This window comes from Callorhinus ursinus, unplaced genomic scaffold (assembly GCF_003265705.2).
Source record: "Callorhinus ursinus isolate GAN/ISIS: 27379988/994484 unplaced genomic scaffold, GSC_fseal_2.0 scaffold25, whole genome shotgun sequence".
Taxonomy (NCBI): Eukaryota; Metazoa; Chordata; class Mammalia; order Carnivora; family Otariidae; genus Callorhinus; species Callorhinus ursinus.
Genome location: NW_027397087.1, coordinates 28,748,315 through 28,762,994, shown reverse-complemented (window position 1 = coordinate 28,762,994; position 14,680 = coordinate 28,748,315). Strand labels below are relative to the sequence as shown.

The 14,680-nt window shown below is 37.2% G+C and overlaps 1 protein-coding gene across 6 annotated transcripts in view; it reads right to left on the bottom strand.

Moving 5' to 3' along the window:
* Positions 1 to 14,680, bottom strand: part of USP3 (ubiquitin specific peptidase 3) — a 104,361-nt gene that overhangs the window by 29,313 nt on the left and 60,368 nt on the right. For 3 of the 6 annotated variants that reach the window (XM_073877162.1, XM_073877165.1, XM_073877164.1), the window contains 5 exons: positions 13,220 to 13,333; positions 4,640 to 4,786; positions 3,945 to 3,989; positions 1,175 to 1,281; positions 931 to 1,011 (listed from right to left, as the gene is read on the bottom strand). In XM_073877162.1, the coding sequence (XP_073733263.1) occupies positions 931 to 1,011; positions 1,175 to 1,281; positions 3,945 to 3,989; positions 4,640 to 4,786; positions 13,220 to 13,333 (494 nt within the window). The remainder of the gene's footprint in view (positions 1 to 930; positions 1,012 to 1,174; positions 1,282 to 3,944; positions 3,990 to 4,639; positions 4,787 to 13,219; positions 13,334 to 14,680) is intronic. The other 3 variants (XM_073877163.1, XM_025884320.2, XM_025884321.2) reach the window with 3 other exon arrangements.

Genomic DNA, 14,680 nt, shown 5'->3' with positions numbered 1-14,680 from the left:
TGTGTGTGTGTGTGTGTGTGTGTGTGTGTGTGTGTGTGTGTGTGTGTGTGTATAAATCCTTAAGACAAAATTCTCTGGAACAGCTGAAGAAAAAATTACTTTTAGTCAACAGACAGATCAGGGTAGAAATTACGTTACTTGCCTTCAGTGTAGAGTTACTTAATGATAGAACACACACTAGGCCCTCTTTCTTTTTCCTATCCTAGTTTCATTTTATGACCAACAAGAACAATTACTCACTTTAGTGACTGGTCAAAGATCAGTCTTTTTGCCTTCACAAAGGTAGTTAACACTAATCAAGGAAAAAATTTGTTCCAAATCTCAGTTTTCAATTAAAAGTAGAGCCTCAGGCTTAACCAACAGATATATCATCAACAGATTTCTAAAACTATTAATCATAGAAAAGAGTAACACCATAACTTATTAAACTTAGCTGAGTGTTCTTTCCTCCTATGGATACTAGTGGGATATCCACAGAATGTTCTATCTCATTAAGTCAGAAGCAGTTTGTTACAGACACTGAATTTTAAAATCAGTATTAAAAGTGAGAAATATCTTATGCTTGCCTTAATATCTCTGGCACCAATTTTTTTTTCTTTCTTTCTGACAGGAAGAGACATTCAGGTTTGACTATGTTAAATAGTAATGCAAATTCATTCAAACAGTTAACAACATAGCACAGGGTGCCTGGGTGGCTCAGATGGTTAAGCGTCTGCCTTCGGCTCAGGTCATGATCCCAGGGTCCTGGGATCGAGTCCCGCATCAGGCTCCCTGCTGCTTGGGAGCCTGCTACTCCCTCTGCCCCTCTCTCTGTCTCTCATGAATAAATAAATAAAATCTTTAAAAAAAAAAAACACAGATGGATGGAGTTTGAGTCTATTCAGCTATTTCGGAGGGAATAAAAATTCTACAACATTAAAGTATCTTTACCTCGTAATGAACAAACTGGTCCATTTTCTTGATTCTTAGAGCGCTTATTTCTGAACTGACTTGGAATATCTAATGAAAGGTCTTAAAAGGAAATAGGAAAATAGCTGTTAAAGGCATGTATGACACTTAGAAAAGAATTTCAAAAACTGATGTATTCTTACAATTATCTCGTACTGTCTTAAATTTTCAAAGGAAACATTAAAATTTTAATACAATATATCACCACATGCCAAATATGTCTTACCCAGGAATGGATCAAATTTTCTAGATTCTGTCCCACATATGAGGCAGTTAACCTCATTTTGGAGAATACCTCCGAATATAGCTGTGACAACCGTAGATGCTCCATTTCTAGAGAAAATCACCACACAGGAAAATATATCAGTAAAAAAACTAAAATAAATATGTATAAAAGCTGCCATACTTCTTTGGGGGGAATATGTACATCATTTATTTAATAAATAATTTTATTTAAATTATGAAATAATGCAAAAACTTTAAAGCTATATAGAGGTATACTAGATAAAAGGTTTAAGCCCCTGGCCTCTCCACAGCCCCACTTCCAATCCCAATTTCTCCAAGAGCCACTAACACTGACTGGACATTTGCCATTACTAACAAACAGATGACATACATATGCCTATACTCAGAGAAACCACCTTATAAATTTTTGCAAGGCCCCTCATAGGGAACGCTCTCAATTACTTTACTTTGAATAACCTCGCTCAGTGACAGTTTTAGACTTTTTAGATGGTCAGCTGTCAGACTGGGGAAAAAGAGGTAAAGAAATTTAATACAATTTAGTAATTACTGGTGGAGGCATGACTTCACAGTTGAAGTGCTAGATATTACTATCAATAAGCCTTTTAAGCTCACTTAAAACAATATTGTAAATTTCCTTGTTGAGATCAGGAATATACCACTTTAAGAACGATAAAAAACCAACTGCCCTAATGTTACTTGGCTTCTCTGTGCTTCAGCTTCATCAGATGTTCAGCAGGAATAATATCTACCTACCTCAGAGGCCTGGTGTGAAGATGAAATGGGGTGTATCTCTACAGTGCTGAGACAGATGTTTACCAAAAAGAAAGCCCTTAAATTGTTTCAAGGCTCTTTTATTAGCATAATAATTAGGACCACACCCGCCTTCTGCTTTTATTTCTTTTTTTCAAAGTATGTATCTTGAACATGTACCTCACCCTTTTTGACAGCAGATTGGCATGCCACAGTATGAACAGATTGGACGCAAGAACCACCAAGAAAGTGTACCACGAAAGCATGATTAGCAAACACTTATAACAGCACTTACTCTGTGCCGAACTCCATTCAAAGTACTTTCCATGTATTAAATCAGTTAATCCTCAAAACAAAGCTATGAAGCAGATACCATTATCCCCATTTTACAGACCAGGAAGCTGAGGTCCAACTTGGTCCAGGGTCAGATAGCTCTTAACACTATGCTCCTTTTCTTCATTTAACCATATATTATGGTTTTCCAGGTTGTTTCCGTTGTTTGCTATCATTAATAGTACTACAGCAAACATATTAATCTTTGTGCACTTATGTATGTAGTTACTTAAAGTCAGTAAATGCTCTTTTTTTGCTTACAGCAATCTGAGGTGGTTTCTCTCACTTGCAAACAATCATACTCCTAATACACTGAACTGTACTTTTTGAGTTGCTCCAAATTAAACCCACTGCCACGATGAGACAGACAAAAGCTACTCAAGCAATTATATTATTTTAAAAGTTTGCTTCCTTTTCCAGGAAAGGGCTTCCATTCTTTACTGGCAAAAGAAATATCCTGCAGCTTCATCTTTTTTTTAAAAAAGCTGTTCATAAGATACACAGCTTTAGTAAATTAAAAAGGGAAAATGCATTGGAACTATCTGATGTAACAGCTATTTCAGGGTACAGGTTTAAGAACTATGTCATAAACAAGGGCACACCAAAAAAACTACTGGAATCAAGGGACTATGATCCTTTCATATTGATGTTCACATACAATACTGCCCTTAATTACAATGGAAACTGCTTTAGTAAAAAGTAGTACATTTAGACTCAATGTAGTTCTTCCTTTATAATTTCTTCCTCTGAGAAAAGGATACTCATCAAGTCTTGGCTACCTGCTGTGTATGGCATTAAGTCAGGTATACAATGACTGAAAACAAGATCCATAAATGATTTCAAAATTGATTTCCCATTCATTATAACTGTATACCAAGAGTGTTTAAATATCAGTTACTCGGACAGACTCTTAAACTGCTAGGGTCTTTTGTATTAGCAGTAATGGTTTTCTATGTACTAAAAAGAACAGATCTGTCATTTATTTAATCTGCCAACCCCATCTTCAGTAGCATTGGATGTGTTTACACAAGTAAACACAGATATTGCATAGGAGACCTTTTTTTGTAGTTTTAGCAAATATGATCCTTAGGATCCTGTAATGATAATTTTTTTCTTTCTGTTCCTATCTCACTAATGGAACCTAAAATTACTACTCTTTGAACTATCATGAAAAGATATGGGTTAATATGGAAAACTCATTAGTTACTAGAGTTTTCCGTATCATCCTAGGACTATTACACAATGTGACTCTATGACGGTGCCTTGGGCATCACATAAAATAATAAAGACATATACCCTCTTATTTCACACAGACTATCCTTGATAGAGCCCAGTTCAATATTCTTAAGTGTATAAAAGGCCATCATAAAATACAAAGCAGAATTTTTCACTTAATACTACTTTTAACTTGGTGCTAACAGCAAGAATAATTCTACCAGGTCACAGATCCCTCCCCTTCTGTACTGGATTCTGATTGGAACCATAGTTATCAGGACCTAGAGAGCCAAACGTTTTGAAACATATAGCAATTCAAATGGTTGCCCTTCTCTGATACGGCCAGATGAGCGATGAGGCTGCTCTGTCATTAAAAGGACCCTAACTTAACACTAAATCAGATTTGTGAACTGCAAGGCAATACAATATGGTGATCCCTATATATTACTTACTCTTTTCTTTCTGTCTTTGGGGAGTTTGTCTTGTAAATCCCTTTCCTGCACAGGTCAAAACAACACTTTTCAAAAAATTTGAACAAAAGGAGACTACAATTAAAATCAGACTGAAATAACAGTAAATCATCCCTACCTCAAGCAAAATAAGCTTTCTAATCTCAATGTATATTTTGGGGTGTTAGTACCTAGGAAAGCAATCTAAAAGGTTTGATTTGTTCATATTGAGAGGCAAGAAAAATTCTGAGAACTTACAAATGCTTCAATTTCATTAAAGAACAAATATATTTTAGGAAAATTCACATTCAAAATATTTTTAAAACTTTGTTTCTAGTGAATAAATATAATTATTTTATTTTAGTATAGAAAATTAAGTCTCCCAAATATTATTTGATACATTTGGCAGGGAATTTTCAAGTGCTAAACTGTACAAAATATTTGCTGTTGTTTCTCAACTTTTAAAATGATCTATACCAAAAACAATTAGGACTATACCAAGAGGCAAGTACAAGATGCCTCTGGTATGGAAGCAGGAGGCCTGTGCTAGTCCACTTGGTTATAAAATTCAAGTACACAAAAGTTTCAGCAAAAGTCCAGGAAAACTCTCCACCTTCCATTATAAATCTAATAAACAATAACACCAACAGAAATGTCTGAGGTCCTCCTAAAAAAAAGAGAAGGAAACTACATCTTACATGCAACATTTGTTACTTGCAGATAGAGTAGAATTCTCCTGTAGAATTGCTGAGCGGGAAACACCATTGAAACCGCCCTGGAGTTCCAAGTGCAGGTGGTCCAAAAGGTAGCGCATAAATTCATGGGCATCCTGTTGTTGATAACCCCTTAAAGCAAAAAGAAGCAGGCCGTCACTGGGGAGGCTCCACATGCCCAGCCAAACATGCAGGAAGGCAAAGTGCTACGAAGGGCTGCAGCCCTGCATTCAGCACAGTGAGGCTCCCTGACCATTCATCCCCACTTGTGCCAGGTTTTCTCTTCAAGAAAAATTTCTCTTCAAAGAAAATTTCTCTACAAGAAAAAATTCTACTAAAACAAATCTGAAAACACAGAATATTAGAGCTAATCAGGGGTGTAGTGATCTCAACTGACCTCACTTTAGAGATGAAGAAAATTGAGGGGTAGGAGAAGGGGTGCGTGTCATGCCTAAGTCCTACAAGAGAGTAACAGAGGTGGGATGGACTCTGGTTTTCCCACTCTCCCACATGGCCTTTCCAAAAGATGCTCAAATGTTAAAATGTCATATCTTGCCCTCACCAGAAACCTTGGTCTTATAAACCACCCTTATAAGAGATAAGGAATTTAAAACCAATTTTTTACACTTAAAGATACTAATTTAACACTGGCTGAAAGGAAGAAAAACTTTCTAAAGAGTCTATACTTGGATCCTAATCTCTGATTCAAAAGATATTTTTCATATAAATACTTTAAAAAATGCATTGACTCATATACAATTATGCTCTAGCCTAAAACTTGAATATAAGCAACAACATATTCTTAGGTTATTTCTTATACTACATTCAGACAGGAAAGGATATGGAAATTTTTTTTTTTTCAGAGAGCGAGCACCAAGGAAGGAAGGGAGGAGGAGGAGAGGGAGAGAGAGACTTATTAAACAGGCTCCATGCCCAGTGAAGAGCCCAACTGGGGGCTCGATCTCAAGATCCTGAGACCATGACCTGAGCTGCAATCAAGAGTCAGACGCTTAACTGACAAGCCACCCAGGCGCCCCTATATGGAATTCTTACAATAATACAGACCATGACAAGTGAAGGCTGACAGAAAATGAAATTGGCACACTTAAAGGTTATAGAGGTTTATGTAGATAAAATAAATCAAGCAATGATATACACATAAAGTACTTGATAAAACTATAGATAGAAAAGATTTCTGCCTACATTCTGCCAACATGGAAGGTTCCCTTTATCTTTTAAATCACAAGTTTTTCTGGCTTGGTCTTGAGTCAAAACTTCCACCACTCTTCCAGGCAATGGTTCCATGGATGTCTTTCAACCAGAGTTTCCCTCAATATACATTTGTCCCCTTTCCCTAAAATTTCTTGTGGAAATCATAAATTATGTAAACCATCCACCTAACCAATGGAACTTAAGTCAGAAGTCACTTTAGCATTTCACTGTAACTTTTTCTGAACTACTTAACAACTGAGTCTCAATATATGTTCAAGTAGTTCTTCTAAGACTCCTATAAAAAAAATGTTAAAATTCAGTCTAAAGTTTTCAAAGTTGTTAGATCCTTTACATATCTACAGAGTGCTTTAAACTTTTTCATCACAACATCCATTTTTTTGACTCAAAGGTAAGAGGTATCTTAGGTCATATTTGAAATTCTATCACATATAAAAATAGTTTTATTTTCTCACCAAAATAAACTATTATCTAATTATTTTTCTAAAATGGATCATGAGACCAGTACTTTGTAGTTATGTTGATTTGCACTTTCAGCAAATACATATCCATCCCTTTTTAAAAAACAATCTGCTTAATGTACATTCATGAATGTTTCCAACCACACCATGACTCTTTTGATTCTCTTTTCTTATATCAAAACACATTAGGGCGCTTGGGTGGCTCAGTTGGTTAAACGACTGCCTTCAGCTCAGGTCATGATCCCGCAGTCCCGGGATCGAGTCCCGCCATCGGGCTCCTTGCTCAGCAGGAAGTCTGCTTCTTCCTCTGACCCTACCCCCTCTTGTGCTCTCTCTCAATCTCTCTCTCTCAAATAAATAAAAAATCTTAAAAAAAACATTATTTTCTATTGTTTCCTTTACCATTAGAAATATATATATATTTTTACCTACATGACATCATGGAACACTCAGCTTTTTTATAAAGGTACGTTTCAATTTGTGGTCTTTACCAAAAAAACACAAAGTCAGCTTCTTCTAAGACTAGGAAATTTTTCTGATTCTGACTAAACAGACATTTACAACTCTATTTTTAAATAATAGCTTCACTGACTTATCTGAAAACCTTAAAAAAATACTGTTTAGTAAGTTAAATTCCACAAACTTCAGTTATCTTTTCAATTATTTCCCAATTATGCAATCCGGAGCCTCAGAATTTTTTTTTTTAAAGATTTTATTTATTTGACAGAGAGAGAGAGATAGCGAGAGCAGGAACACAAGCAGGGGGAGTGGGAGAGGGAGAAGCAGGCTTCCCGCGGAGCAGGGAGCCCGATGTGGGACTTGATCCCAGGACCCTGGGATCATGACCTGAGGCGAAGGCAGACACTTAATGACTTAGCCACCCAGGCGCCCCGGAGCTCAGAATTTTGTTGGTAGTCAACTTAGGTCTCTCTTCCTTGGTAATCATGTAAAAGGAACACTCCTCACATTTAGGTTCAATGTTTATGTTTTGTATACAGATTATCTCAGTGATACCACCCAAACAAGTGCTGGTGAAACAGTGAGGAAATGGATTTATAAAGAACCAACTGGTATCTCTGTGACAGACTGGAATTAAGACAGAAAAGAAGACAGGAAAATAATAGTGGCTCCAATTTTAATACTGTTTCTTACCTTAACTTGTTTGTAACCTTAGGTAAAGATTACCTCCTTCTTAATACTTACAGAAACTCTGTGTCATAAAGATGCTGTGAGAAATAATGGTTGGAGAGCACACTGCAACTATAAAAGCCCAAAAGATCATGAAGAACCTCTTCTGAACGAGGGGCCAAGAAAGAGGGATGTTGCTGAAACACAATGTGTAGAGGTACGGGGCAACCGTTTCTTCACAATTTTTGGCACAAGGAGACAAGCTGTATTTACCCAAATCTTACAAAGAAATGTCCCAATGGAGAATGATGAAAGAAAATGTTACTTTGTTAAGTGTGAAAAGCAGACAATCCAAATACTGAATCAGATACCCCAGAATGCAGGCACACACAAGTACTTATATGATGCCAACACACCTAACTGTGACATACACCTGTGCATTACTATTCTCTGCGTTCTGGCAGTACCAGTACATAATGTATAAGATGGAAAGACCAATCAGGAACAGGATATGCCTATCAAATTTTATCATTCTAGAACAAACTTCTAAAATACCTACGACACACTATAATTTTAGGCTCTGTTCTTATTTTTAAGATATCTTTAAGAAAAAAATACTTTTTTAAAAAATATTTTATTTATTTATTTGACACACAGAGAGAGCGAGAGAGAGAGAGAGAAAGAGGGAGAGAGCACAGCAGGGGGAGCGGCAGGCAGAGGGAGAAGTAGGCTTCCTGCATGAGCAGGGAGCCCAATGTGGGGCTCGATCCCAGGACCCTGGGATCATGGCCTGAGCTGAAGGCAGCGGTTTAACCAACTGAGCCACCCAGGTGCCCCGAAAAAAAAAATGCCTTTAACATTCATAAAAGAATTCTATATTGTTGTTTTGTCCAAATTGTGTATAATACCAAAATCAATTAAATTTAACTATTCCCCTCCATTTTGTGGCATCAACCACAGCTGAGTTTCTCCAAGACAAAAACACCAGAAAATGAAAATGACAAATAACTGTTTTTGTTTACAAACACACAAAAAACATACAACTGCAAAATTCTTAGACAGAATTATATTATAACTTTAATTATAAATTATGATAATTCCCAATTATACAATCCAGAGCTTCAAAATTTCACTTAATTATAAAATATCAACAGTATACCTAGAAAAATTATTAAGATATCACATGCAGAGACCCATCTGTTGTCCACAAAGATCTTTTATATTTTCTACAAAGCCAAGTAGAATAGCTAGTAGAAATAAGAAGGTTTTAGGAATTTATTCACCCATCATTTTTAAACATTAATTACAATAAGAACTGATAAAAACAAAACTAAAGTAAACTCCTTGGGAAGTTAAGGCAAATATATTAAATCAAGTTTATGTGAAAGTAGAAATAGCACATAAATGATATGAGAAGGGAATAAATAACATGACCCAATTTGAATTATCAAGAGATTTTCCTAGAGAGTTAGCATTAAGCTGGACCTTGAAGTTAAAGAAGGAGACAGAGGTCAAGGCAAATCCCACAGGACAAACATGACAAAGATGCAGAGACAAAAAGGCAAAATCATGTTAAGGAAGGCAGAGTAAAAAAAAAAAAGTCTAGCAGAAAAGACTATCAAAATTAAAAGCAAGTATCTTTTTTGTTTTTTTAAGTAATCTCTATGTCCAATGTGGGGCTCAAACTCATGACCCTGAAATCAAGAGTCTCATGCTCTACCAAGTGATCCAACCAGGCACCCCCAAGCAAATATGTTTTGATCCAGCAAGTACTCTCTGAGAGCCTTGCATATGCATGTATGAGACTATCCACTGCAGCACTGTCTGGAACAGCAAAAGGTAAAAAACAACCTAGATAACCACTGATAGGGGACTATACATAAATCATGATACAATCATAAAGTATAACATTATGCAGCCATAAAATGAAAGTTATTTAGATACTAGTACAAATTACCTCAAAGTAGGAAAAAAGTATGTTATCATTTATGTTAAAATTATACACACACACACAGAATATCAACAAAAGGATAAACAAAAATCTAGTAAATATGGCTGCTTCTAGAAAGCAAAATGAAGGGCTGGGAAATAAAGTAAAAGAAAAAAACTTTCATTGTATATCCTTTCTTTACCTTTTGGAAATTCTCAGCCATTTGTATTTTACCTACTTAAAAAACATAAACTTAGTGGCATCTGGGTGGCTCGGTCAGTTGAGCGTCCACTCTTGATTTCAGCTCAGGTCATGATCTCAGGGTCCTGGGATCAGGCCCCACATAGGGCTCCGAGTGCAGTGTGTAGTCTGCTTGAGATTCTCTCCCTCTCCCTCTGCCCATCCCACTCTGCCCCTCTGCTTACTAGTATATGCTCTCTCTCTGAAATAAATAAAATCTTAAAAAAACGAACAACACCATAAACTTTTAAGTTACTTTTCTGAAAAGGAAAGGGACAGGAAAAGCAGGGCATACTAGGAAGCCGTAAGAAGTGTGGTAAGTAGATATGCATGTTGGAAAGGCCAAACTTTGGCAAAAGTTTATACTGCTGGGTAATTGGCTTTTGGTTTGAGTGGGAAAAAAGAAAGAATAGTTTTGGTGGTTTCTACACAAAAGCTGTTGATTATATTTACTATATATATATATATATATATATATATTTTTTTTTTTTTTTTTGCATTACTTAATGAATGAAAGTTGTTCCTGGGCGCCTGGGTGGCTCAGTTGGTTGGGCGACTGCCTTCGGCTCAGGTCATGATCCTGGAGTCCTGGGATCAAGTCCCTCATTGGGCTCCCTGCTCAGCAGGGAGTCTGCTTCTCCCTCTGACCCTCCCCCCTCTCATGTGCTCTCTTATTCTCTCTCTCAAATAAAATCTTTAAAAAAAAAAAAAAGAAAGTTGTTCCTACTTCCACATGCATGTGTATTTCAGAGTCCTCATATTTCATTCCAAGTGATCAAATTCCCCAGACCTTGTCATAGGTTAATCAAGGAAAATGGGCTTCCTAACCCCTTTTAAAAATTTATTTTGTCAGGCTCCCTGCTCGGCAGGAAGCCCACTTCTCCCTCTCCCATTCTCCCCTGCTTGTGTTTCCTCTCCTACTGTGTCTCTGTCAAATAAATAAAATCTTTAAAAAAAAGGAGGGGGGCGCCTGGGTGGTTTAGTGGTTAAGCGTCTGCCTTTGACTCGGATCATGATCCCAGGGTCCTGGGATGGAGCCCCACATCAGGCTCCCTGCTTGGCGGGAAGCCTGCTTCTCCCTCTCCCACTCCCCCCTGCTTGTGTTCCCTCTCTCACTGTGTCTCTCTGTGTCAAATAAATAAAATCTTTAAAATAAATAAATAAATAAACAAATAAATAAATAAATAAAATTTATTTTGTGATCATAAATATAACAGAAACATAGTTCAAGACTCATGGCACTTCCACACAGGCAGGCCACGTTACAGGAACTTTACCCTGCATACCTAATACGAGTACCAGCTATAGGAAGAAAGCCCTACATCTCCCTGCCTCACCCCTGGGTGTTGTGCAGTGACCTTACACTTAAGCTTTATCCCAATCTCAAGATCTAGATCTAATCAAGAGAAAATTATTCGTCAATTACAAGAAAATGGGGACCAAGCTCAATTACTGTGAAACTGAGAAAGCCTTGCTAAGAATACACAGGCATTCTACTCCCATCAGTCACTAAGGAATCTAAGAGTTCATGTGAATTAGGAATCACTCCAGAAACTCAACTTGGTCACCTTCTCCAAGAGTCTTTTCCTTTCATTGCTAAGGATACAGAATGGGCAAAATTAAGCAGCTAAAAATTAAATCATGCTCACAGCTGGGCTATAGAAACTTTATATAAAGGGCAGAGATGTGGGCAGATTTTGAGGAAAAGTAGAATTCTATTGAATAAAAGTTTCATACAGTTTCTAAACTCCCGCTTAAGAATAAAGGACCTGAATCACCATGGGAACCAAGCAGAACAGTATAAAGTGAGTTGGTAGGCTTCACTCAGGCATGTGGACAAATGACTGCTGACACATCTATTCTTTACCAATTCCACAAAGACCTGAGTCCTAACTCTGATCCTAACACCTACTAGATGTGTAAGATTGAACAAGTTCTTCCTCCTCTCTCTCAGTTTTGTCTTTTTTAAAATGGAGTTAACACTTCCTACCTTGATGGGAATTTTGTGGTTGTGTTTTTTAATGAAGATCAGATATAAAAGGCCTAAAGTGCTAGACACATAGCATTCAATAAATAGAAACTAATTTTATATAATAATAAAACACAAAGACTAAGTCCCTATCAAGAGTCTAACTAGGAGACTATATTAGAAATGTTATATTAAGTCCAAACCTGGTTAGTGGTAACTTAGCAGTCATTTCCACCTTTCCTACTTGGGAGTCAAGAAACTTTAAAATTCTTGCAAAATTAGTCTCTTCTAAGAGGAAATTTAAATGTCACAATATATAAAAGAAGTTTCCGTCAAAATAAAGAGCAGGGGTAACAACAGTCACTCACATCAGATCCTCAAGGCTAGACTTCTCGAGTAAGGCAACAAATGTCAGTTCTTTGAGGTTATTACCTTTTTTTTGAATTATATTATGTTAATCACCATAAATTACATCATTAGTTTTTGATGTAGTGTTCCATGATTGTTTGTGTATAACACTCAGTGCTACCTTTTAAACATTTTTCTATACTACTAATATATCTAAATCACTATTAGGCAATAGAGCAAGATAAACTACTTAGTCTTACTACATACAGCATGCTGGGTATTTTTGTTTTTGTTTTTTTCAAAAGGAGAGGGATGTACATTAGAGAGGGATGTACAAACTCCTGACTAGCAAGAGCACAGACCTGCTTCAGAAGGACAAAATCAGAAGGTGGCAAAGGCTGTTGTCAAACACCTGCAGTGCCTCAAATCTGCTGTTACCTGCATCCCTACCGAGAGGACTAACCTAGGAGAAGAGGCAGATTCCTCTGACAGCAAGGCTGTTTCCCTCCTCAAGTGATGCTAGAGAGAGAGCAAGGAAAACACAGTGACTCTACAGCCACATTAGGATGTGGCCCAGCTACCTTTTGCAAACTGAATCCCAACAGACCTGACTTCAGAACCCAGCCCAGAACAGTGAATTTCAGACCACAGATTTCTACAGATTACATTTGGATTTTTTTTTAGTTGAAATAACAAGATGGTGTATGATGGTGTATGATCATCATAAGATTTTGAAAGAATGGAATTTTGTCCAGTATGTGTTCCTAAATTATTTACAAGGGCACGTAAGTTACTTATAAGGGCTTTGTTTTTAGAACAAAATATCCTACCATTTGTTAAAGACATTGTTAATGTCTATGTATTATTTAAACACACACATTTGTCTAGTCAAATGATCCAATTGCCGTTCTTCTCCTTTTAAAAACAACACAAAAAGGGCACCTGGGTGACTGAGTTGGTTAAGCATCCGACTCTTGATTTCGGCTGAGGTCATGATCTTAGGGTTGTGGGATCGAGCCCCACGTTGGGCTGTGCGCCAGGCGTGGAGCCTGCTTAAGATTCTCTCTCTGCCCCTCTCCCAAACCCTCCTCCCTGCTCCCCCACTCTAAAAAAATAAAAATAAAAAAATAAAATAAAACCAGTCTTTAATAAATACCTTCTTATTATTTAGAATACCACCACTTCATAGGAAACTGTTCCAGGAACAGCATAAAGACTAATATTAATGTTTTAAATATTCTTCATTAAGTAATACTTACCTAAAATTTGGCATAATCTTCCAAACAACATAAAATAAGGACTCTGGGCTAAATGCAGTCTGGCTACCTTGCCATAAAGCACAGAGTGTCTTTCTGAACTCTTCCACTAAAGACCTGGAAAAGAAGAAGGGATGATACCGCTGGCATTAGAGAGAGGCTACTGTTTCAATGCATAATGTCCAACTGTCTACAATTCATAATAAAAAATATAAACATAAAAAGGGTTTGGTTTCTTCTAAACTAACTCTGACAGTTAAGTAAGAGCATCTCAAAAACCCACATAAATTGCAGTAATTACAGACAAGACTAGTTTTTAACTATATGGTGAACTTTGTGCCAAAGTAATGCCATACTTGTAGAATAAAGCAATAGATACAAACCAAATTACTTTAAAATGTACATTTTTAAAAAACTTAAAACAAGTAACAGATTCTCTTTCTCCATTTCCTGCAGTTTTCTTTCTTGCCCCTCACAAGGCACACTTCCCAGACCTCAGCCTGTGACCATCTGTTCATCTCTGCCTCAGACAGTTCATCTGGATACAAAGTTTCAATACTCAACTCTATACCAGGACTTCCAAATCCAAATCTGAAAGCCAGATTTTCTCGAGACCACTTTTAGTCAGGTTTCTCCAGTTTCCAAGATGAATTTCCTCCTGGACATCCTCGTCACTTCAAACTCAATGTGCACTAAAGCTGCTCTCTATACTCTCTCTACAATCCTCCAATACCCATTCTTCTCTTCTCTCATAGAAACAGAACTTTCCATTTTTGCTCGGCAAAAGAACTTCTGGAATAAAAAACTTTGAGTGTGTTCAACTTCTGAGAAATTCCCTTAAAGAGAAATAGTCCTCATTAACCCCTTCCTTCTTCCTTCTAGTTGGAAGGACGAAATGGTGGTACTCCAGCATCACTCTGAGCTATGTGGACGACAGCCCTACACTAGGGTTGGTGGAACAGAAAGCTAGGAGGAGCCTGATGATTGTGGCAAACAGCCCTAGATGGATAATCTCCAGCTTCTACATGAGAAAATAAACAATGGATGTTTAAGTCACTATTAATTTTTTCTATGTATGTAGCTAGAATGAAATACCTCCAATAACTAACTAAACTGAAACATCTCCAAACAACTTTAATATCTGTATGTCAATACAATACCATACTCACAAATACCTGATTGATATCTCAGAGAATCTCAATAACTCCTTGCTCAACCCCTGTCATCCAGTAGGTCCCTAAGACACAGATCATATTTTTTACTTCCTAGTACCTGAACCCTCTCCCTGTATTTGAGGAATTCCCCACCTTAAGAGTCTTGGTTAAGAGACTGCCTCCCACTATGGAAGCTGGAAAGGCCAGATACTTGCTGTCTCAAACCCCCTTGCAGCCAGGGCTCAGGTACATGGCCTGAGTTCTGCCTATTTGAAGCAGAAGTTAGTGATGCAAAGCTGAGGCAGTGACA